Here is a 25,786-nt window from a genome sequence, read left to right as displayed (position 1 = left end):
GAATGCATAATCAATAAACTGTATCTGGACAACACAGAAACTAAGCAGAACTGCATTTAAAATTGAGTACAGGAGCATTTCTTTACAAAGAGGGTTGCAATAAAAATTGAATAAATGATCATTCTTTTGTTCTTATCTTGAGGGTTTCAGTTATTTTTAAATTCTTAGAAATTATTATTTCTAACTAACTGTATTTTTGAAGCCTGGTCACTATCATGTGTCTGTTTATTTTTTTTCATGAAAATAGCTATTTATATTTCTGTTACGACCATGGACTGAGATCCCTGTCAGGTCTTGTAGTAGACCCTATGTGATGCGGTAAGAGCTGGAGAAAACAGGAGGCGTGGTAAAAGTAAACACACAGGGGTTTAATAGTGCACAAAATAATAGTGACAGACCGTGAGACAAGGGAGACAAAGAACGGCATCCAAATCCAAACAGGTCCAAAGGCAGGTCAGGGCACAGTCCGGGAGTCCAGCGGCGAGTAATCCATTCTTACCCTAATGATGGGTCCCGAGAGCTGGAGGAGCTAGTCTTTAACTAATACACATAAGAGGGTACACCTGGGAAGCTTAGAAACAATCACAGGAACAATAATGGGAGAAGTGGAGCGCCCTCTAGGGAGGGATGTCAGGTGTGACAACTTCATATTCTTCCCACTTCAGGAATTGGCTTTATCTCTGTTTCATTATCTCTGTGGAATTTATCCACATGACAATGAGCAAACCATTCCTCAAAAAATGCTTTTGATTTTACAATAGACACTGAGTAGAACTGGCCACTCTGTTGATTTAATAGATAGTTGTACAGTATAAAATCAGCCAGGAGAGGATAGACAAGTACACTGTGTCTAGTGAGTAATAGATTTTGTATACTTGTGCTATGAAATGAGCAGAGAGTTATGCAGTCTCAGAGGGAGAGAGGTTTAGATAGTCATCAAATGGGTTGCTGCTGTGTTGGTGGCGCAAGTAATTTTGTAATGAAATCAAAGAACTGTGTCCCTGGCCAGGCAGGATCAGCTAGTATAGATGGGGTTATTAGTGAAAGCAAGATTTCAAATGGTTTGGCAGTACAGAGTTTATTTGGCAGAATACACCAGTGTCTCATTGTGAAAGACTGTGAACTGGTTGTTGAGTTTAACAGCTGTTAGCTGAGCTGAATGCACCAGTGTCTCTTTTTGTTTATAAATTGCAATTGAATTAATTTTGTAGAATACATTTTTACTAACTTTGGGATTGTAAATCTCATGTGAAGAATAACTGAACAGAGGACTGCAGAATTTCCTGAGAGGGGACCACTTAAACATCTAGGTGCCTGGGGGGTTTTGTCTGCGAAACTGAGTGACAGGAGCCTAAAAGGTCAATAAATTAGGGTGATATCCTGACTATTAATGAATAGCATTGTCATGAGGAATAAATACAGAAATAAAGAAAATATTTAAATATAACTGAGTTCCTTGATTCCATTAGGAAAACTTAGGAAACCGTGCAGTTTATGTACTGCCATTGGGTAGCACTGCTTATGTCCAACCTGGTATTTTCTGAATATAAATATTTAAAGTAGTTCAGGTGGTTAGCTGCGTTAGCATGTGTAGGCTGCAAAGGAACAAGGCTGAAGAAGGCTCCACGGCCAAAACGTTGTGTTTTCTTTCTTCTTTTTTTTCAGTAGGGAATAAACCTATTATTTGTTCCTAAATATTTAAAGGATCACTTGATATTCGCTTTGAAGGAGGCTGCCTGTGAGACATGTCTGATCAGGCGGATTTTACTAACTTTTTTCTTATCTGCTGCTTGCACAAGCAGTACTTGTAACAGAAAAAAACTCCTTAAGACTGAGCTGATCATGCAAGGCAAAAATTCTTTGCACTTTAAACAGACCTATATTGTCTTTAAGAATATTGTGTAATTTAAGCAAAAATATTAGTCAAGAGAGCAGAAGTCTCTGTGATTGGTGAGAACTCTCTCCCACGCTGAGTTTCTGTTCTCTATAAAACTGTATATTATAAGCAAACGTTTGAGTCTAGCTTTTCAGATCTCTTTAGTCTGAAGATGCACCTCCTGCATGCATACATAATAAAGGCTTTCTCTTTATCTTTCTCAATGGAGTCCTTATTGGAGACACAACAATTTTGGCGTGGTTGCCAGGATATCCCTAATATGGCTGGGGACTCCCTTTCGCCAGAAGCATCGGACCTAAGTGCCTAATATTATTGCTAATAAATTGCTTGTCTGCTGTATGGAGGGAAACTCCTGTGCTATCTGGGGACCGAATGAAACACAAGGAGTAAGGAGATTGCTGAGGAAACCCTTGTCCAGATGAAGCAACTCGTTGAGATGAAAAGGGAGGAATATCCCCGGGCACTTGGTGCCCTGGAAGAGCAGTACCGTTGGGTTAAGGGGGGTGGATATAGTGCTCCAGGATGCAGTAAAACCAACTGGTTGCATGGTATGCAGGTACGGTAAAACCAACAGTATGTGTTGGTGCACAGAAAAATGATTAGAAGTATCGGACTAGGTGTCAGAAAAGAAAAAGGTAAAGGAATGTGAAGAAAAGTTAAAAAAGAAGTATGTGGTCAGAGTCAGAATGTATGATGATGGTGTGTGGTGAGTGTTCTGGCGCACTATGGCTGTCATAGCATCATCCAGGTGGATGCTGCACATTGGTGGTGGTGGAGGAGAGTCCCCATTACCTGCAAGTTACTGAGTAGTGATTCAGTATGTGGACGATCTCTTAATAGAGTCCTCTGATGAGGAGACCTACAAGAATAAGCTTTTTTAAGTTTTAGATTTACTGGCAGCTAAGGGACACAAGGCGAGTCTGGAAAAGGCTCAGGTGTGTTTACCTACTGTGATTTATCTCAGACCGGAGATCAGTCAAGGCAAAAAAGAATTGACTGAGGACAGAGCCCAGGCCATTAGAGGCTTTCCCGTACCCCAGACTGTGGGGCTCGTCCCCTTACTCACTTGTAACAGGGAGGGTATGCTCAGAGGATGAGGTTAAATTTGGCTAAAATAGCATTTAATGATTTGAAACAAGCTCTCTTGCAGGCTCCGGCTTTGGGTTTCCCTCAGGTGGACAAACCCTTTTATCTGTATGTAACTGAATGGAATGGAATTTAGACTTCTGTTCTGACACAGGATCATGGAGATACGTATCGCCCAGTAAGGTATTATTCCGGGAATTTGGACTCAGTTGCCTAAGGATGCTTAGCCGTGCAAGCAGTGTGCAGTATGGTGCCCCTATGCAGTTCACACCTTGCTCTCCCTTAACAGGGTAAGCCAAGTGACAATGCAGAGATGGACCAAATGGCAGACCCTCTTTGAAAATCCCAATATTGTAGTTGAATGAGAAGGGGCTTTAAATCCAGTCACTTGGTTCATGCACTTAACAGTCCACAACTGTGAACCCTGGGTTACCGGAAAGGATGAGGGGGTTAGCGTGGCCGAACAGCCTTTGGGAAATGAGGATCTGTTTCTTTTTACTGACGGGTCCTCCCTGATCCATGAGGGAGAGTGCAAGGCTGGCTGGGCCGTGACCTCTGATGTTGCAATCTTGGTCACTGGTAACATGCCTCCCTAGACCTCAGGACAGCAGGTCGAGTTGAAAGCTTTAATAGAAGCCTGTAAATGTGCTAAAGGCCAAACAGTCACTATTTACATGGACCTCTAGGTATGTCTTTGGGGTGTGTATGATGGGGTGTGTTTGGTGGAACAGATGGTGCACAGATTCTCTTTTAAAATTGAATAGGGACTGGCTTCACTGCAGTAGCATCAGATTTGTGTTTGCACGGTGTGAGGCATGCCAGAAGAACACGACTACAGCACAAGTGCACGTGTCTCCACTCCGGCGACCAGCTCATGCATGCACTGGCAGGTTGACTACTGATCTCTGCCTACCTGTAAGGGGAAGGTAGTGATGATAGATTTGTTTTCTGGGTGGGTGGAGGCATTCCCTGTCAAAAGGGCTATGGCCTCTGTAACAGCCAAGCACCTGACGATTGTCAGGTCAGATAATGTCAATAATTGACATTATTCCTAGGTGGGAGTTACCCTGCCGCTTGAACTCGGATCAAGGCACACACTTCACGGGAAAGGTGTGCCAGGCAGTGGCGGCCTCCCTAGGGGTTCAGTGGGACCTGCACTGCCCATACAACCCACAATTCGCAGGCACTGTGGAGTGGATTAACCAGACCCTGAAAGTTCTGTGCAGCCTTCAGGCTGATCCCAATCGAACAGTGGGACTGACCCCATTTAAAATCATCACCGGACGACCCATGAATCTACCAATGAACCTTCAGGTTCATTGAGCTTATTAACAGATTCCCTGTCACAATATTGCAGGCTTTTGACAGTTCTGTAGCTGGAGCACAATAGCAGGTGCTGGACACCCGGGGACCTCCTACATGGACACACCTGATCCCCGGAGAGTAGGTGTGGATTAGAAAGATATCTTCACAGACCCTACAACCATGCTGGGAAGGGCCATATCAAGTGTTGCTAACAACAGCAATACCCGTCACCAGAAAGGAATGAAGAAACATTCAGACATTCAGTTCTGAGATTGATACAGGTTGACAGAAGGTTTACTGAGCATTGGTGACAAACAAGCAGGAGGAAATTGTTTGAAGTTTAATATCCTTCCAGTTTTGATTTTTGTTAATAAGTTGTATTTTATTTAGTTGTTTTGTATTGTATTTAAAATACATTGAGTATTGTACTTTAGATAGTTACTCAAGGCTTTATGATTCAAGTTCTGAATGATTGCTTTTTATTACACCTTTAAAATACCTGTAAAAATAACTCATAGGCAGAGACTTCCTCTGCAAAATATCTCAGAATATCCCATGTTTATGGGGCCAGGACACATATACAAAGTTTGTGTATGCATTGTAAAAATAAATAAAATACAAATGGAAAATAGATAATAATAGAAAATATAACCCATTACAGTTAAATGTCACATTAGTCTCACCATTGGCAATGAATGTTAACTTTCCTTGTCTTCACAAGCAGGCATGTTATTCTTGTTTGTTTATAAGCTTAGACGAATAAGAATGCAGTTGTAGCTTCACCTAGACACCATACTTATTAAAGCAGATTCTAAACACAATACATACAAGTAACATATTTCCACCCTTTCTTTACATGGCAGAATATCCAGGGATTAATACACAGTAGACAGTAGACAGAACACAAGAATGTGAGCAGTTATTGTTATTTGCTAAATTATAGTATCCATAATAACACTTTCACTTTTTCAGTACAGAGCACAGAAAACCATAATTTGTAAAAGAGGTATATATCTTCTTGGATTTAATACTGAAAATACTTCACAAATATAATTTGTGAATGAATTTCTTATTCATATAATTATATTGTTATTTTATGGAATCTTTGCTTTCTGCATGGAGTATAGAAAGATAACTGTGGCCTGTGTACAGGCCAGCGATCCAAGATGTTTGACAACTGATGGCAGAAGTCTTTTTTTCTATGGTGATTGCAGATATTAACTATAACACTGTTTGATTAGATTTGTCCCTGGAGTCTTTTCTTGATGAGAATGTGTGAAGAGCTACTTGGTGACAGGAGTTCAGTCTGATCTCACACACGCTGTTGTGAGAGCAGCAGTTAGAAAAATCGCCTTCTGGTACAAAGGTCTTAGAGACTGTATCCTTGTGCAAGGTTTGTTTAGATCTCCTAAAGGAAAAATGTTTGGGGAAAGTAGAAGAGGTAGATTCCTCTAAAGGCGAAAATCTGAAGAATGAAATTAGCCTCCGATGGTACCTGTTTTTGATTTCTGTGACCGATCGGTACAGGTCTCCAACAAAGCAGTAACAGATTGGATTCAAACTGGAGTTGTTGAGGGCCTCAGCTGCAGAACCCAGGCTGGAGAGGATTCCTCCCTGTCTATCCAGATATCTGCTAGGTAGAGAGGGAGCCAAGACACAGCAAACAAACGAACTCAAGCCACCACCATCTTGGCAATTTTCTTGCGCATTTTCAGTCTTGTGAAATGTACTGTTTGGTTTTGGGTGTCAAATTCCTTGAAATTTCTGGAAGTGTACCAGAGCTTGTGCCCTGTCAAGAAACTAATAATCAAATTGAATGTCACGGGGAGGCAGTACAGAACACAAAAGAGCAGGACATTGTACGCTTGTTTCAGCTTTGCCTGAGGCCAGATCTCTCTGCAAATAGGGAAAACAAAAGGCAAGTCTTCAATGAGCTGTATCTCGTCTCGGTGATTCATCAGAGGCATACAAATCCCAGAGGACAGGACCCATACAATAACAATTGTCCAGAAGATTTTTCTCCAGGTAAAAAATGACCTGGCATTCAAAGGATTGTAGACACTGTAGTACCTGTTTACACTGATTAGTCAGACTGAGCACACTGGCTGAAACAGAGACAGCCTGAGTGAAAGGCACAGCCCTGCAAAGAAAGTCACCATACACCCATGCTGTGTAGATCTTGTTACCTAGGGTTATGGGCATGCAAATGCAGACTACCATTAAGTCACAGGCAGCCAGGTTTATCAGTAAACACCAGACAGCCTTTTGCTTCTTTTGCCAGTCAGCACTTTAATGGACATGATATTCCCTGTGAATCCAATCACAAATGACATGATGTACATCACAATAAGAGCAATAGTGTTGGGCTCTTTGATTGTCAGGAGCAGAGTATTTTTAAGCTCAGTATTTGCGTACAGGAAGAAATCACTGCTCAAATTACCTGATCATGCCGATTGGTTGTTAGCCAGTAATAAATAAAAAGGATTTAGTTGTGAGTCATAGAGATGTAAAGAGTAATTCATTTTTCTTCTACAGCAACGATATAAGAATGTCCAACTCTTTTTAAAGCGTTTTTTTATAGCTAAAGTAAAACAGCAGGCATGGTTAATTCAGTCATCTGCATCTGCATCATTAAAGCAGTGCATTTTCAATGTTTGATGTGGAAATGGTAACAGATGCCTAATTGTATTTCTTGCTGTCCTTATGAGTACAATCCCTCATTCACTATTTCTGATAATGAATATACAGTACTAATTTGTATATTAAAAATATAACAAATAAAACAGATTTGCTTCTTTGAACAGAAACTTTCATGTGACTAAGGTATCTTTTTATGTTTTGTAAATATATCATTTCCAGTCTATTATTAAGCTTCCAACCTATCATATATATATATTGTAATGCAATTCACTGTAGTTTTTAAAAATTAAATGTTTTTTAAAGCTATTAATAAGAAATTCTTAAAAAATACTAAATGTCTGCTTTGGTCATTTTATCACAGTAAAATGTTAACAGCATAAGCTTTAGCCTTAATGTAATTAATAACTAAGACAGACCTTGACAATTTAGTTTATTAAAGATTTTGATATTTACTCAAATCATATTTACTGAAATAACTTAATAGAAAGATGTTCAAATCTACCTGGGGTGAGTTTCCCGAAAGCATCGTAGCGCTAAGAACATCGTGAACTCGCTCTTAAGATCGATTGTTAATTTACAAGTGTTTCCCAAAACCTATCGTAACTAAAGTAGAACGTTAAATCCTTCATAATCTACGTGCTCCCCAACCCACTCGTTAATCACTAAGTGTTTCTTAAACTGGCTTCCTCTTGCGCCAACCTTAGCGACAGAGATCGCCAGACAGAGCATATTCAAATTCACGTCATGGGAATTTTCTGGAAATATAGAATACTAAGATTTTATATTAAGGATTTTGGTATTTTGTTGTACTATGTAAGAGGAAATTCGAAAAAAGAACATTTATTTCTACAGTAATTAATTTATTAGTCATCTTGGGTAAATTTCATATTCATAAGTCAAATGTTTTAATAATACTCCCTCTTTTAGTACTTTTGGGGTGGGGTTTTAATTGTATTTAAATTCCATAAAGAACGTGAAACATGTAACATGTACATGTATTACAATGTAGCGCCACGCAGGGCGGGCTGAGAACAGCACCTGGGGACTACCGGACTGTACATAGTGGGACGGAGGCTGATACAGTCTCTTCCCTTCGTGTGTGTGTTAGTGTAGGTGCAGCGCTGTAACCCCGGTCCCTTTGTGTGTACCTTTCCCAATTTGAGTGAATAAATGTGTTGTTCAACCCCACTCCCTGAGTCCCACGCCTGCTCCATTCCGTATGGAAACCTGCGGTTGATACAATATTTAAAGTTCGAATGCCGTTTTATGTTCTGTCATGATTGTTGACGGTAAAGCTTACACTTACTTGTTTTTATAGGTCCTGTATTTGTTGAGTGACATGTGCCAAGCTTAGTTGTTAATTTTTCCATTGAGTTCCAATACACCCAATAACTATAAATAACAACAGTTTTTTTTCTCATGGAACACTGTGATTCTTAACAATGGCAGCGCGCCAAAAATATTGCTTTAAATCAAAGACGTCGTGCAGGACGCATACACTGTCCACACAGTTAAACTTGGTTTTCTTTTACGGCATGTCAGTCATTTATTTTCTTTTCTCTTAGAAACAATAAGGGTCCCATTTTGTACCCGTCTATACACTTTCGATTAAATGGTTGTTAAATTATGACGTCATGTTTGCTTCATATTCCCACACAACTTAATTTCATCCCACTGAAGAACCAAAACCGACACCATATAATGAAAGTATTGTCAATCGATTGTTTTTCAATCGACTTGTGATGCTTTTTGCTAAGCGACTTCAGGGGAGGGGTTAACAAAGAAGTACTTTATACTCGCTCGTTAAATGACCGATTAAGAGGGGTTTTGGGAAACGCACAAAAAAATAGCTCGTACGTTACGTACGTACATCGTAAAGTTGCTTGTTAGTCTCTAAGATTAATCGTTTTCGGGAAACTCACCCCAGATTTTAATGAACACAACTATTTTTAATCTATAGCAGAAGTTACAGCAAATTGATTTTTAACTCATTTATTACCAGTTAAAACAGTGCCCGATTAACAAATAACTTTGACAGGCAGTCCTACAAAGTTCCCATGAAAACCTTTAGAATAATAAACCAAAATAATGACATATCGTAATAAAAGTATTCCCATTTAAAAGGGAGAACCATAACTTACAAATTATAGAGAAAATTCACAGTGTATAGATTGTAATGAGAAAAATAATCTCTCTACCAGATGTATCTTCAACCACTGTAGCAGACATTTTTCACCATCCACATCATTTCATATAACAAAACCAAGCAGTCATGTACAGTAATTTGATCTTGAGGGATGCTGTAAAGCAACCTTTGGACAGTTAGTATGTACTGTGATTGTACTGTGATTCCTGTCAAATACATACTGTACTCTTTTGGGAATGGCACTTCTTACAGATGTGGCAGATGAGCTGTACATCCCTACTTAGACACAAATGAATAATGTTAACCATACTAGAAGAAATTTGCAAAGCAAAGCATTACAGGCAGCAACAGATGTCAGACTTTAATCCAGTAATGAATGAATAAATGAATGAATAATATGACCGCTTTATTCTTCAAATGGATCTTCTGCATAATCTATATAATCTCAGCATAGTCAATGAATGCCATCTGTATTATAACAGTAGTTCATGCATTCTATTCTGTCCACCTGGTCCATGGGCTGTCCTAACAAGAGCAAGTGTAGAGGAACTTTGCAGGTACAGTAGGCCCTTATGTCATTTATATTCTGTTAGAAACCATATAAAGCACATCTTGAAAGAATGATAAATCTGTCATCACTCGGACTGGATTTCTCTTGTCTGCAGACACTATTTATTTAAATTCTGCATTTCTTTTCAGACAGTGATTAACTTCCACTTTTTTTTAGATTTTCTTTAGAGCACACCTCCAGGCCTCCACATGGCATGCATCGTGCTGTTAGTAATTATGATGCCATCTTGCATGAATTTTTAAAATAAACCTTGTTCTCCCATACAGTGCTATAGACAAAATCCAAATAAGGCAAATGGATGCATCAGAAATACAAATTCACCATTTAATAAAAACAAATCATCATGTTATTAAGGAAAAAAGAATCATCTTAAATTCAAGTAATTTAAGACCTGTAGGAGGAAAGACTTCAAAAACATACACAGGACAAGATTTTTCTCTCTAAATTTCATCTGGAAAAATTGATGAAGAAAGCATACAGATCCAGTTTCCATGTGATTTACTGTTAGACACCTAAATACATAGATCAAAATAATTGTGAGTCTCTAAGCAAACTGCACTGCAGTTATTTGTTCTCTGAAACTGGCAGCTATCATGTTAGATATGTGCTGCACAGATTTCCTTATACATTTAACCGTTACATTATACAGTTAACCGTTATGGTTAGTTACAGCTTACCGTTATACAGTACCACAATACAGCAAATGAAGAGCTGTAGCTTTTCATTTTTTTAATTAATCAAAAAAGAAACATCTTTTTCCAAAGTTTTTTCAAGTTTAATTCCATTGTCTTGCTGCATAAGTTTGAGAAAATATCTTACTTAATCAGGCTTTGTCAATTAGTTGCAAAACAAAATAAAAACTGGTGGAGTGTGTGACAGTATTTCTACATTTCCTTGTGGCTAACACAAGTTCAGGCTAACACCCAAGGAAATAAGAGATACTGTTCAGAAGCCATTGACACAACACTTACAACAGCTGCTGAAGACAGAGGTAGTACCCAGGGATTAAAGAATGACTACTGTAGCACCCATCCATAAAGAGGTTGAGAAAACTGCAGTAACTTTTGTATCGGTATGTCTCACAGACAGAACTGCTATAAACAATTACAAGACCTAAACTGAGGATCACCTATTGCATAACCAATTTTAGATGATTTTAAACAAATAACAACAGTAATTCAAATATATAGGGTATTTGATACTGTGCATTTAAGTTTTCACAGACTTTGGTAAAATTCCTCAGACAAGGCATTCAGGGAATTTTGAGCATTTAGATTGAATATTGATAAAACAAGGGGTATAGAGTGGTGTATATTCAAATTAGGGTGATGTAATTAGTGGGATACCACAGAGATAAGAGAACCATGTCGTAAGCAACCATTACTTAACTTTTTCTAAAAAAAAAAGTTTTTTAGAAATGCCACATCCACAGAGATACTTTTACATTGCGAGCACAACTAAATTGTTCATACACTGCACTTTCCAATAATGAATATCAGTTCTGCTCTCCATCTATAGTACATAACTGCTAGAAATGCAGAAATGCTAACTCAGCATTTATTCACACCACTCAACGTTCATGAAACCATTAATCTACATCCATCATATAGTCAGTAAAATGATTTTTTTTGTTTTGATTGTTTTATATCTTGACATACAGTAACATGCAAATTCATTGAATTTGTAATTTATTATTTCTGAATGTGCTAAAACTTGCTAATTGTGGAACTTACTATTACAATGGGACGGCATTAAGCCATGGTCATTTAACACATTACAATATATTCTGTCAGGCCTTGAAATAATGATGAATTTCTTTAACAGTATTGACATGACATGAATAACACAAGACTACACACAAAGAATGTATTTAACCATTTAATTAATTTAATGTGTTGTTTATTTAAAGACCATATATTTTCTCTTAAATATGGTGTCCAGGCACACAGTCTTTAGGTTCAGATGCATGAGATTAAAAGAGATATTAACATTAGCTCTTTGTTAAAAAAGTTTAATCAGAAATGATTGTCATAATAACTAAAGATTCATAACAAAATTCTCAGACAATGAGTAAAGAAACTTTTTTTAGCTTTACATTTCTTATAGAAAGAGCAAATGTTTCTAAGTAGGTTTTGTCAGTAGACACAAGCCCCTTAATAGATTCTTAATCTAATAAAAGGGTTTCTTAGTGATCTCCACTGAAGAGATATTTATGTCATTTAACACTTGTACTTTTGTTATTGTCTTCAGGTCCTCAATTCGATGCTTGTACTGCATTATCTTGGATTCATCAAGGAAGACATGGAAGTTTTCATGATCGGAATAAATTTCAATCTGTTAAAAAGATTGAGATATAATATATAGCATCACCTTCTGTAATTAAACATAATATTGAGTAACCAGCCAATGACAAACAATACATTTAATTATGTTTCCTGTTATCTAAATCAAAGACATGGAATGTTTTGGAAAACTACTGCATATTAATTGTTTAAAAAATAATGAAAATACATTTTAAAATATGAAGATAAATTGAAAGTACTTGTTAAATATACTGTAAATATTCCATTAAAGCCTACTTGAGGAACTATGACCTCAATCACTGTTGTCATATGATTGACATGTTTCTGAAGTTATAGAGCTTATAGGAACTTTGAAATACCTGAAAGGGCTCCTCTGCCCCAAAAGGGAAGGTAGTACATCGCTCCTCTTGACCCCAGTGATTGGACACAAAAGAATTGCAAACGATGTCTGATTCCGTAAACCGAGGGTTAAAGTGAAATGCTATTTTGTCGTCTCGTTCACAAACAAAGTTAATCTCAAATCTGAGTGAACAAATGAGAAAAGGCAAAGCAGTGAGTTTCTTTCTTTGTATCTAATGCAGAAATATTAATAAAACATTAATTTTAACAATAATTTATCTTTTCTAAGGATTAGGTGTTTATTATTTATTTTGATTTAGGCAGAATGGAATTTGCTAAAGAAATTAAAGCACCTAAAGACCCATGAACAAGTTTGTTTGCTAAATTTATTCATGACAATTTGAAACTAATTTACACAACATGTATTGTAGTATCTAAATGTTAATTATGCAAATTGAAAAGAATGATGGCTGAATATTGTATGTAGAAAATCCCATTAGCACTATTGTGTTTTTTTCCTTTAAAAGGTAGAAATGAATTAATCATGCTTTTCATGCAACTGCAGAAAGGTCATCCTGATTTTAACTGAGGTCCATAATATCCACAGATACCATGGTGATGGGCCAGACAAAGCAGATTATTACATTTCCAGACATTTTGTTCATATACATTTACATACACAGTAAGAGATTTATTTCTTTTGCCAAATTATACACGCATGTACAAAAAGTCTGGATTGCACATTTTAAACTTTTAATGATTAAAATGGAAGATTTATTTATCTTGTCATAAATTTGTATACCAATGGTATCATATGCTCTGTCCATGAATCTACTTACTTAGTGGGGTACATAAACATAGTCCAGAGGTACAAGTCTGAGGGCTTACTAGAACTACTTAGCCTCTATCTCCTATCCTCTGTTGTACTAGCTTCCCATTTTTAGTGTGTTCTTTAAGATTATCCAGCACATGTGTAAATTACTGAACAATTTTAAGCGTTAATAAATCTTAAAGGTTTATTGCATGAGCATAATCCAATGCTCTTTTTGAAAAGCACTGAGCGAGGCAGCTGTCATTGATACAATCCAAATAATTGACAGCTGAGTTACTTCCTTATTTAAATGTGTGCTCTCTTTGTGGCAGGTGTATAGAGTTACCAGGGGGGCTTGTGATACTGTGCACATGAGGTCTGTGAGACACTGCTGAAAACACTGCTGAAAGACAGCTAGAGAGAGAAAGTTCTGAAGGAACAAGTCAACAACAATCTTTTTTAAACTTTGTTTTGAAAACAAAAATTAATTACTGCAAAGACTAATGAAAGTGAAAGAGGCAGTGTGAGGCTATCCCAAAAGACCTGAAAGTTAAGAAGACAATATAAGGTTATCCCAACAGACTTGAAGGTGAAGGAGGCAGAGTGAGGTGAGGAGCGAATTGAATTCAGCATTTCTAATGCATAGCAATTAGTTTGATTGATTCATTGAGGTTGAAGTGTACTGCAGAGGAACACGGTTTAACCAGCAAAGTCAGGACACCCAACCAACAGATCAGGTGCTCAGAAAATCAAAAAGAAAGTTAAACCCGCAGTAGTAACATCTAAGGATTTGCAGGCCTCTCATGCTGTGGCTACTGTCAGTGTAGAAAAACCAAGGATGAACAGGAGTGGTTTTCACAGGAGGGTAGCCAAGTAGAAACTTCATCTAGAATAGTAGTAGGGAGCATCTTATTAATAGTAGGGAGGATCTTTGGTGTCTCAGGATCTGGACATCTTGCTATTGTTGGTAGAACCATGAGTTAGGCAAACTCAGAATGAGAATATCAGGCCATCCATTTGGCATCTGAAGCTGAGCTGAAAGTGGGTAATGCAGCAAAACAATGATTAAAAACATACAGGTACAAGTAGATCTACAAAAAATGGTTAAAAAATAAATTTCACCTTTTTTAATTTTTTAATTTAGTCTTAACCTAAACCATGTTGATATTTATTTATACCTTTAATCAGGTAATCTTTTTTTCCTAATCTTTTATACAGACTTTCATGAAGATCTAGTACTGTATGTTTTATGTCTAAAATATATGAGAATACCAAACTACCTAGGGAGTTCACAAACTTTTTTGGCCCTGTGCATCTAAATATTAGCTGAATTCTACTCACTTGCTTGCCTGAAAAGGAGGATCTCCTTTCAGAATGAAGCTCCATCCTGGACATAGGCCCTCAGGACAAGCAGCTTCAAACTAGAATAGCAACAGACACAAACAGCTATATGACTTGGAAGGAAGTTGACCTTTAAGAACAAACCTGCATCTATGTATAAAAAGCTGTCTCCATAAAAACATTTGTGAACTTAATGCCATATCTTTGTCTTTACAAATGAAACATATATTATTAATTAACAGCAGTAAAGATTAGGACAAATACTCTTAGAGCTAAGTTTTGAATAAGTTCCCTTATTTATTTCTTGACTTTCAGTTTCCATTAAAGTGTTTTATAATCATTTTAGATTATGCTTATTAAGCTTTTAAGGGCCAAATGTTATGCCTTTCAACTACATTTGAATACATCATTGAAAATAATGGACCTTTGTTATTGTGTTCTGAAGATTATATTGGGCACAGGAAAAAAAAGGCTCAAGTGACATGACAATAATGGACTAGGGTTGTTAGAAACAAGTGCAAAAAGACAAATTCCTAATGCAAGAAATTGTATATGGTTAATAAAGTGGTCTTATCTTAAGTACAAGAGCAGAAACAGAAACAATTTATTGTAAATTGTCATCTCCTCCTGCAAAAATAATAAACTTCATTGAGAATGTTATTTCCAATGTTGATGAAATATGTAGTGTGATGCAATGTGGTTAGCATGGCTGCCTGGCAGTGCTGGGGCCCTTGGTTCAACTCTGGATCTGGGTGCTATTGGGAGTTTGTATGTTCTCCCTATGTGTGGGTTTCCTCTGGGTGCTTGTGTTTCTTCTTACATTCCAAAAACATACTGATAGGCTATTTGGCTTTGGCAAAAACTGACCCTGGTGTGAGCGTGTGTTTGTGTCTGTGTGCAAAGAACTGGGGTCCCATCCAGGGTGTATTGCACTTAATGCCTGTTATGTGCTGGTTTCCAGCTCCCCCGTAACCCTGTATGGGATGAAGTGGTTTGAAAATGGGAAAAGAGATTCAGTAACTGGGTAGCAAAGTCACAGATAACTTTGACAGTCTGATTGCAGACAGTAAATTGGACAGGGTTGGTTGATACAAAGACATTGGTGGTATCATGGTACTGTACCTATAATACTTTAAGGAGAACACTGGGTCTCATTAATTTAACATTAAATGACAATTACATCATCAGAGAAATGTAACTTTGGTTAGCTTTAACAAATTTAACAAACAAGACCAAATAAATGTATTTATTGCAAACAGAAAGGTGATTTAGGCCCCAACTAGCTCTGTTGGTATAGCATGAAACTCATAATCTCAGGGTAATGGATTCTTGTCCCATGTCAGGCGCCAGGTCCTCCATGTTAGAGGCTGGGCACAAGGCTAACAACCCTATCCCGTAAAAAAAAATATGTTATGGAAACAGCAGCAGGATGTTGCTGCCCTACATGCTGGAAGGCATAATGGACAAACATCGACATCCATAAATGTGATTTAGACTCCATCAGTTCTGGATCACATTAGCATACTGTATGTAATTAGTTTTAGTTTAAATACTTATTCAGCACATTGGCTGAAGCCCAGGAACATGTCAGGAGCAGTAAACATCATTTTTATAATACAAAAATAAGAATTAACATCAGTCCTCAATCACCAGCAGACTGATGCACAATGACAATTTCTCCCATTTATTATGTTTGCGGTTTCCCTCAAGAACCACAGCAGCATAACTCTACAATATCACCAGTTCTAATCGATCTTCTGAATGCTGACTATACCCTCATACTGTATGTCAGCAGGGGATATATGTTCTGAAGAAATACTTTATGCAGAAGATACTTTATGAGGAGATTTATATACATTCTCAGGGTATAATTTAAGGACCCACAAAGATTAGGGATACTAACACTCCCACCTATATATAATCACATTCCTAATTAACTGTTGAGTCATTTCTGAAAAGAAATGAAAAGAAAAAGCTCAGATTAAGAAAAAGAAAAAGTAATACAGTAAAAATAGAAGTGCAGTATAGAAAAAACAGAAATAATATTGCAGCATAGTTCCAATGTACATTATTGTGATGAACAGCTTTTGAATTTTTGTATTGGGGGAAACAAATTAACGGAGGTGTGAGGAGAATAATTTACTATGATAGTATATTTCCATATAACAATTACAACTTGCTGAGCTGTTGGAAGAATGGAGCATCCAACTAGAGCTTGTTCAGTTTAATAGTTTTTTTTTACAAAAGCATCTCTACACCTTCAGAGAGGCATATACAGTACAGGAACAGATTAAATTATCCAACTATGACTGTTTAATGCAGTTAATCATTTAACATAATATTTGCCTGTCTCTGGCATGATATATTCAAAATTCTTTTAAATTCACTAAAAATCCCATACTTTAACTTAAAAATCCACAGATAAAATGTGGCACACCTGTGCTGGATATTGGCTATCACCCTAAATAACTGAATGCAATGCCTGCAAAAACCTTACTGTCTTGTATTTTAGTTGATGACATTTTATTATCACAAACGTGAACCTTTAGAACTGGGTTCTACAACACTTGATCCTGGAGAGCCACAGTCTTTCAGTTGGAGGTGCTCTTAAACGGTCAGTGAGTCAGTGAGCAAAGATATGGAAAGCATGTGGAAACTCATGCTTTTTAGTTATTGATTAGTCCAATTGTGTTATTCAGCAGACAGCAAGGATAAAAGCCAGTATAGCTTTTATCAAGTGTCTCTACAGACTCAGGGCTGCAGACAACGTTTTATCATATATATTTATAAAGTTAGTTCTTCTTGTCCAAAAGAGTTACATTTATTAGTGCATAATAAATGAGAAAAAAATTCAGCTCATGATAAAAGAAATCCATGAAAAAGTACATGTTTTTATGGTAGTTCAAGTAGGTTGCTGTGTCAGCATGCATTGGCTCCAAAAAGGAGCAAGTAAAGAGAAGAAAAGAAACACAACATCTCAGCTGTGGAGCCTTCTTTGGGTGTGACATTTCTTTACTAGATAACCTTTCAAGCTGCTGATAATGTCATCAGATTCAAATAATGCTCCCAGTGTTATTGTTTGCATCTGGGATCCAGAAGAGGTTCACCTGATAGTGAGTGAGAGAAATCCAGGCCCATTTCGAATGTATACACTTTGTTATAACTACTTAATTTTCACTGAAAAACTGTTTTTTTTGTTTTATTCAAATATTTTGTGCATGAAAAAGTAGCCTGTTCTTTTTTATTTTTTTCTTAATTGTATCAGAATATGATGGATAGAAAATGACAAATAATGAATTTTAAGAACATGTTTGAAACTGATGACGTATGACTGCACAATTTACCTTTCCCTCCACAGAATTAAATGAGAAAATTGAATTTGGGGTGTAAATAATTAAAATATTAGTTGGGTTAATTGAAGTCATAAAAGTAAAGTCCATACATCACAATATAACCTTAATAACCTAATAGAAATTAGCCCTCATCCTCACATTGCAATAATCTAATTTGCTCAGAGGAAGGTATTTTTTTAGAAACACAACGGAATGCCCTGGTGTTCTTATTAATGGTCAATATTTCACACCTGGAGCTAAGCTAGAAACTCAAGGCACTGTAGAAAAAAAGAAAAATCTGAAAGATATATGGAAAAATATGCAATCATTATTTATTTTATAATTGCAATAGCTAATATAACTTTTTAATATATATTTTTAATACATTTTCAGGGCCTGCAAGCTATATCATTGCAGGTCCTGTCTTCACAAAATTTAGCTTTAATTTTTATCCAAGCTACTGTAGCAGATACAAAGGGCAAGGACTAAACACAACTTAAAACATATATGTTTCTTGTTTTTTTTTCCTGGATATTTCCGTCTGGTGAGTAGCATACAAAAATCTGATTGTTTACACTCAGTACCCAAGGGGTTCGTCTGAATTTAAGCCATAAATTAGGCCTTTACATTGCTGCGATATTACAAAATGCTTGAGGGACATCAATTCAGGCAGAAATTGACTCTGATTGTCTGTGATAATAAGTAATGCTGAACACATCTACAGTATTAATTTATTTTGTCTAGAAGATCAGTACAATCTTAAGATGAAAACTTTTCAAAATGCATGCCATAGAATGACACTACAAGACAAATAAAACAATACCTCTGATTTACATGTACCTGTGTCCTTTGTTTCCTTTTGATTTTGTTTTCTTTTTGTTCCTTTGTACCAAGTTTGGCCCACACTTCACGCATTGACCCTGACAGTATGGTAATAAGGTGCCATCTGCAGGAGTCATTCTTATGTTTTATTTTAAGTTTTGTCATTTATCAAATTAATATTTCTGTTAGAATGTTTTAATTCTCTTTCTTCCTGCCTGAATGTTGTTGGGTGTAAAACAAACTTATATCCTACTTGAAAAGCTGTCACAGCTCTAAAATGTGAGATTAATCTTCTTAATAAATAGAAAGGATGGACATGGTCTGTTGATTAAATAAAAGTGTGAAATAATGTTAATATTATGGTGCAAAACGCGAAAACAAAAATGAATGCACAAACGAAAAATGACACAATGCAAATAATAATGGGGGAAAAAACTAAAAAGAATGCACACATAAAAATGTGTTCAAAATGAAAATAAGTTCTCACAACAGACATGACATCTGTTGTTAGGTGAGAGGGCAGCTGAGTGGAGTGCATGTATTGAGTAATTGATTAGATGTTTTTGTGAATTTTCTAAAATCTTAAAAAACACCACAACAGTAGGATGTTCTGGTCGTTTTGTGGAGAGCAGCTTGATAAAAACCATTAATTTTGCCCACATTACAGGAAATAAGTAGATTTCTTCTTCTTGAAAACCTAGAAGGGGCACCCAGTTTTGTTTGGGATGTGTCACTTTTGTTTGTGAACTTTTTTGTTTGTGTTGTATTTTTTGTTTGTGTACTCTTTTCTGTTTGTGCACTCTTTTATGTGTTGTCAGTTTTTGTTTGTGTGCTCATTTTTGTTTATTTTGTTTGCACTTCTGCGCCACCGTGTAACGTTGAAACAAAGAGCTTAACTTTCCAGTCATTTAAAAGCTGCTGTTAATCATTTAAAACCATGGCTGGTCAGCAAGGAGAAAGCTTTCACAATGTAGTGAATTGAAAATACACCAAGTGTCATTGCCTGTTCACTTATAAAATTATGAAAAAACATCAATCAGCCTGACAGAATTCACATGTGGCACTTAAACGCAATACAATGAAATTCTTATGTAACTACTTTCCACTTCCACTACTTTGACACTTGCTACTTTCATAATAAGCACTACACCTTTGCTAGCCTCCTGGCTTAACAGACTTAACAGGCTTAACAGACTTATTCATCTACTTTAATTTATAATCAGTGATTTTCAGATGCAAAATGTTGTAACTAGATAAGCTTACATAAATTAACATTAAATATCTTGTTATCAATAACTAGAAATGACTGGAATCTTTTCAGGACAGAACTTTGTCATGCACTGTTAAAAAAGTCTTTCACTATTGTAGAAAATCATATAACAGTCTTTTTTTTGTCGGGAAAAAAAAGGGAAAACTTGGAAGGGACAAAACAAAACAGCTAGGAATTGCTTAATATGCTTTCAGTAACTGCTTTTTATGTTTATCTTTTAATAATGATACAAAGTGAGTTGGCTGGAGAATCTACCTAAAGAATGCTGTATTGTAAGTAACAATAGCAGCAATGATTGAAATAATTTGAGCTCAAATGTGACTCTCTGGAGATCATTATTAGGAAAAAATACTCTTTTAACATAAAAAAATACTGCCAAAGAGGTGTGCCTCTGAATACAATACAATATTGTATTGAAGTCTCACAGGCACTGGTTTTTAAGGAACTGTTGATGGGAAAAACAATAGTTATTATGGAATTAATGTGAATTTCTTACCCGTAAAGTCATTTTTGTCTGCAGTCAGCAAGGGCTCCCTGATTTGGTTGTAGAATCCAGTCAGTATTGTTTTCAGCTCTATCTGAAATTTAAAGAGCAGACAATAACCACGTGACCTGTGGTCGGAAATAAGGATTGTCAACATTTTCTGACTTCACATTAGGCCAGTTCATTACCGCATAGTGTATGTGAAAGCCTGAAAGTTGGCCGCGGGGCTTTGTTATTACGTTTTTTTTGGAAGACTCTGATTAGGCAGAAACAAGACTCTTATGTTTCTTTCAAAAAGGTAAAGAGCTCATAGTTACATATGTGACTAGCGAGCTATAGATATATAATATAATATAATATAGTATAGACATTAGATGTTACATTGCACAAAATTAACAACATTCCTTGTTATACGATACTACTAACAAAGACATTAAGTGGTTCAAATGATGCAAAACACTGACTAAATACTAATAGGAGGATCTTATGAAACCCTTGTTCTTAAACTAACTGCCAGTACAACAGCAGATCTAAAGTCACCCACTAAAACCTTTTCATTTTAACCCTCTTTGTAATAGGAAAAAAGTGCTTGCTAGGCTGTGTTGTCTGTATGGAATGTTAAACACCACATAAAATAATTTTATGATAATATATATAAATACATATATATATATAATATTTATATTTTTCAGTCCTATGCTTTTAAGTGTAAAGGTATCATAGAGTACAACCCACTGTATTAGAAGACCTTAGCCCTTTGAGTTTGCTGATGAGGAAACTTAATAAATAAGACAAAAATCTTATATTTGAAAGGTAAAAAAATGCTTACACAAAAGGCCGAATCAAAAACATGTTGACAAGTAAGTTTTTTTGTTTAGTGCACATCACATTGTTTTGAAGAATTACCTAATTTTAATCCCCTGGATTAATGATGTTGTGGTGCTGTCTGTTTGGATTTTCCACCTTGCTGAATATGTCTTTGTTTTGGAATTTCCTGTTTAAATGTAAAAATAACACAGATCAAAGTGCATTAATCTCTCAAATATTTATCTGCAGGGCATTGCAAATTCTCTGCATTTTTATAACCTTCCACAGCTGCTATTTTTTCACATATATAAACTTTTAACTGTGTAAAATGATGCTAATATTTGATTTTTATTAGTTTTATAATTACTTTATATAAACAAGGTTGAGAAACAGACTGCAAATGACGAAGTCCACTTTCAGACAGCAATTTGAAATAGTGGTTAAGGTTCTGGATCACCAAACTGGAGGTCTGACAGTGAAAGTCTGGTACTGTAGGTTCTTCTCTTTTATCACTGAGCAATGTACTCAATTCTAATTTTTCCAGTACATGCCCTGCCCATCTCCAGGTTGTCATTGGCAATCTTATCTGGCAAAAAAAAAATTCTGTAATATGTTCAGAGTCATCATTTATAAATAATTATTTTAATCTATGAAAGTGTTAGTAGTATATTATGCTTATTGGCACCCCCCATCAACTTCATAAAGCCAGTCCTGTAACCCTATCTGTAGATGGCTCTGTACTCAGCTTCAATCAAAATTGAAAAACCTTGGGGTTATATTCGATTCTGTCTTAACCCACATGTGCAGCATACTGTCAAAACATCTTTTTTTTACCTTAGAAATATCGCAAGACTATGCCCTATGCCATCATTAACTGTGGCTGAAAAGCTGATCAACGCATCTGTATTCTCTCAAATTGACTACTGTAATGCTCTACTTGCCGGGGTATCTAAATCTACTCTGAACAAACTGCAGTATGTCCAAAATTCAGCAGCCAGAATCCAGACCAGCTCTAGTGCAAGTGCTCACCTCAGTACCTGTCTGACCTATTATCGCCCTACTCCCCACCTTGCAACCTTTGCTCTTCTAATTCTGCTCTCCTTACTGTCCCCCAAGCCCATCTACATTGTATGGGTGACAGGACCTGCCCCTGTTATGCCCCCAGCTGTGGAACTCTCTCCCCAAGGATATCAGAGAGTCACCTTCTCTAAACTTCTTCAAATCCAGATTCAAAACCCTCTTCTTTAGAAAAGCCTTTACTTAACTGGTTCCATTCTTCACCCCTCTGCTCTTCTTAGTACCACCATCCACGGTCTCCTCTATATATTGTAATTGTGTTTTATCTTGTGTATTCTTCTTATTTATTGATGTTGTCATTCTGTAAAGCGCTTTGAGAAGCCACCTTTAAAGGCGCTATATAAAATAAAGTTTATTATTATTATTAAAGAAATTAAGTGGTTCAAATGTTGCATAACATTGATTAAATACTAATAGGAGGATTTTATGAAACCATTGTAATGTCCTTCCATTCATTTTCTTACCACTTTATCTAATGCACAGTTGCTGGGAAGCCGGAGTCTATCCTGGCAACCAACACTAGACAATTTAGAACCTGAAAGGGACACCAGTGCATTGGAATAGGGAATATACTGTACTTGTAGGATGTATTTGGACAGTGGGAGGAACCAGGAGCACTTGGAGAAAACCCACACCAAAACATGGAGAACATACGAACCCCATACAGACAGTACTCCAGGAACTGAACCCAGAGCCCCACTGGTGTGAGGCAGCAATGCTAACCCCGCACCAACTTGCTGCCCACAGTAAATATTTCTTAAGTAGCTTCATGGTAAGGTTGCTTTGCTGCAGGTATAACAGCAGATCACAAGAAATAGCTCAAATCAACAGTGAAGCTGCTAAATAATGATAAGTATAGATGTTTCGTACCAAAATAGAAGAAAAATCTAATTTAATGGAAAAAAGAGAAACGATAAACAGATTTTGAAAACTTGAAACTTGCCGAGAGTCTTGAGTCTTGAGTCTTGAGCTGCCAATATCTTGTAATCACAGCCTTTCACCCGAGGAGAATCTGTGGAAATGATCAAAAATAGTAATTTGTATGACTACAATGTTTACAAGTGAGTGAGTAAGTGAGTCCCAGGTACAATAAACAATGGACCAACCTTGTTTGAAGGAGTGTGAACATGAAGGAGTTCAGAGATTTATGATGGAGTTAAATTATTTAGAGCCTTTTGAGTCAATAAGAACTTGTTTTGAATATGTGACTTTACAGGCTACCAATAGAGAAATTTAAGAGTAGGAGTAATATACTGCCAGGGTCTGAAGTGTGAGTTTAGAACCTAGCTGCAGCGTTTTGGACATACTGCTGTGGAAAGTGTTAGTGTGCCCATAGAACAACGAATTACAGAATTCAAGCCTTAATGTTATTAATACATGAATCAAACATTCAGATAGAAATTGCAGGCAAAATTTCTAAGATGGAAAAAAAATAGGTCATAATCAGATTTTTTACATGGGACTCAAATGACAGGAGAGGATAAAAAACTTCCAAAATCTAAAGGATAGGTGACACCTGCATGGGGAATTACTGTGAAACTCTCCAGAAGACATCTACTGCCCACCAGTAAAATTTCTGTTTTGGCACTATTAAGCTTTAAAGAATTAGATGTCAGACAGAGCTTAATGCCACGCAGAGACATGATAAGTGAAGGAGGTTCGAGATTAAAAGGAAAAGAGGCTTTAATGTACACCTGTCATCTATATAACAATGAAACTGAAAGCCACGTGTGTGTATGATCTGATCGAGAGTCATACCCTGTAAAAGATAAAAATGTTCTAAATGTTCAAAGGTTCAAAGTTACTTAAAAGTGTTCTGTTTTGTTATCAATCGATTATCATATTGATTTAATGCTCAAAAACTTAGGTAGGGAATAGAGATTTTTTTAATTTCTTAAACCTTTAAACTTCCGAGATACAAGAGAAAAACAGAAAAACAGCTAAAATAAATAAATAAATGATCAATATGTTTCACATTTTCAAGGTTACCCTGAACATTCTATCTAAAACTGAATACTAAATGTTTCAGTTTGCTTTTGCAGGTTGTTAACTGTTTTTTACCTCAATAATGTTCTGCAGGTGAAATCAAATTGAAGAACTTTTAACAGTTAAATCCCTTGATTTCAAAACATCCTTTTTACCTGAATAATTTTCTGTCCCTAAATGTGAAAGGAGTATATATAAAAAATCTGGAATTTAATTACATTTTGATGAACTTTAAAACTGTCATCAAAAACTCAAAAATGGTATGTTCGATAAAAACACACAGCAACTATATCAGGTTTAAATGTCCATCGTGTTCTTTTAGGTAAGACCTTTGCCAGGTGTCTCACAAAGAAAACGAAAGGAAAGAGCAGAAAATTATTTCCTATGTAGCTCCTTTTGTCAGAAGTGCTGTAAAAGCCGATGGTCATATCCTGTCTGATTACATTGTGTCTGGGAAACTGCACTTTCCTGCCTGAGGCTATAACAGGAGAAAATGACAAAGCATCACGTAATGAAGCACACTTTCTATTCTGCCATTGAAAGTGTGAATATTGCCAAAGGAGGAAAATGATGAGCATAACACTGTAACATGGTAATATCTGTTTTCATACTTACTGAATTATACATTTAAATGACATGTCTTTTAATTGTTGTGAGTTTTGGATATTGAACTGTGAAAAAAATGTAAAATCCTATCAAAATGATTGTCCATGTTCTTCAAACAGTCACTAGTTTGAGCCTATGCAACAATAACTTCTCCTCACCTCTTCCCTGACTTTATTTTGTTTGGAGACTTAATGAAACACAGGATCTGGAACCTTAGCCTCCACAGGCAAATTCTGTTTTAGGGCCTTTTGGCATGTTCGTTTTCTTTGTTAGGTTTTTAAAATGCAACATTTCCTTTTCGGACTGTGTCCAGTCTAACGGATGCTTTTTAGTTAGGTGGTGATGTACACAATTTTTGTCTGGTCACCATTTCCTTGTGCTATCTTACAAATTCCATAAAACATAAAAATAAAAAAATAGCCATTCAATAGCATGATATTTTAAGTGAACTTTTGATTTAGATGTACAAAGTTCCTTGGAATGCAAATAGCAGGGTTGCTTTATTTATAAAATGCTTTAATTTGTTTGTCCATCCATTCATTATCAGAAAACCACATTCAGTATTCCTAATAACAGTTGTGGTAGACTGGAGTCTACACTGAAAGTATAATGGGCTGCCAGGTGAGACTTTACTCTGGGTGGAATACTAGTTCATTACAAAGCACAGACTATGGACAATTTAGAGACACTGTTTAGCCTAACTACTGTCTCTTGAGAAGATGTGAGGAAACTGGAGCACCTCGAGAAAATCCTTTTTACACAAAGAACATTTTACACAGAAGGTGCTCCAGTCAAAAATCAATCCCAACACCCAAGACCTGTGAGGCAGCACCGCACTCTACTACATATGTACTGTACACAACCATGTTTGTTCTCAAATATAACTTAACCAGGGGAAAATAAATGTGTTCTGTGAAGATACAGTAGTGTGAAAAAGTGTTTGCCCCCTTCCTAATTTCTTAT

The 25,786-nt window shown here is 36.3% G+C and overlaps 2 protein-coding genes across 2 annotated transcripts; both read right to left on the bottom strand.

Moving 5' to 3' along the window:
- Positions 1 to 3,384: 3,384 nt before the first annotated feature.
- On the bottom strand, positions 3,385 to 9,844 carry LOC102683263 (QRFP-like peptide receptor). Its single transcript, XM_069181054.1, is given in 6 exon segments — positions 3,385 to 3,575; positions 5,605 to 5,862; positions 5,865 to 6,373; positions 6,375 to 6,540; positions 6,543 to 6,728; positions 9,820 to 9,844. Coding segments are annotated over 6 exon segments (1,335 nt in total).
- A 1,666-nt stretch (positions 9,845 to 11,510) lies between these two features.
- On the bottom strand, positions 11,511 to 21,455 carry grifin (galectin-related inter-fiber protein). Its single transcript, XM_006637105.3, has 5 exons — positions 21,254 to 21,455; positions 20,360 to 20,441; positions 14,440 to 14,519; positions 12,308 to 12,470; positions 11,511 to 11,979 (listed from the first exon to the last, which is right to left on the bottom strand). The coding sequence occupies exons 2-5, from the start codon at positions 20,369 to 20,371 to the stop codon at positions 11,815 to 11,817; spliced, it is 420 nt and encodes a 139-aa protein (XP_006637168.1). The 5' UTR covers positions 20,372 to 20,441; positions 21,254 to 21,455; the 3' UTR covers positions 11,511 to 11,814.
- Between the last annotated feature and the right edge of the window lie 4,331 nt (positions 21,456 to 25,786).

The sequence above is a fragment of the Lepisosteus oculatus genome, chromosome 19, assembly GCF_040954835.1.
Source record: "Lepisosteus oculatus isolate fLepOcu1 chromosome 19, fLepOcu1.hap2, whole genome shotgun sequence".
Lineage (NCBI taxonomy): Eukaryota > Metazoa > Chordata > Actinopteri > Semionotiformes > Lepisosteidae > Lepisosteus > Lepisosteus oculatus.
Note: the sequence above shows the minus strand (reverse complement) of the source record. Positions and strands in the feature narration are given on the sequence as shown.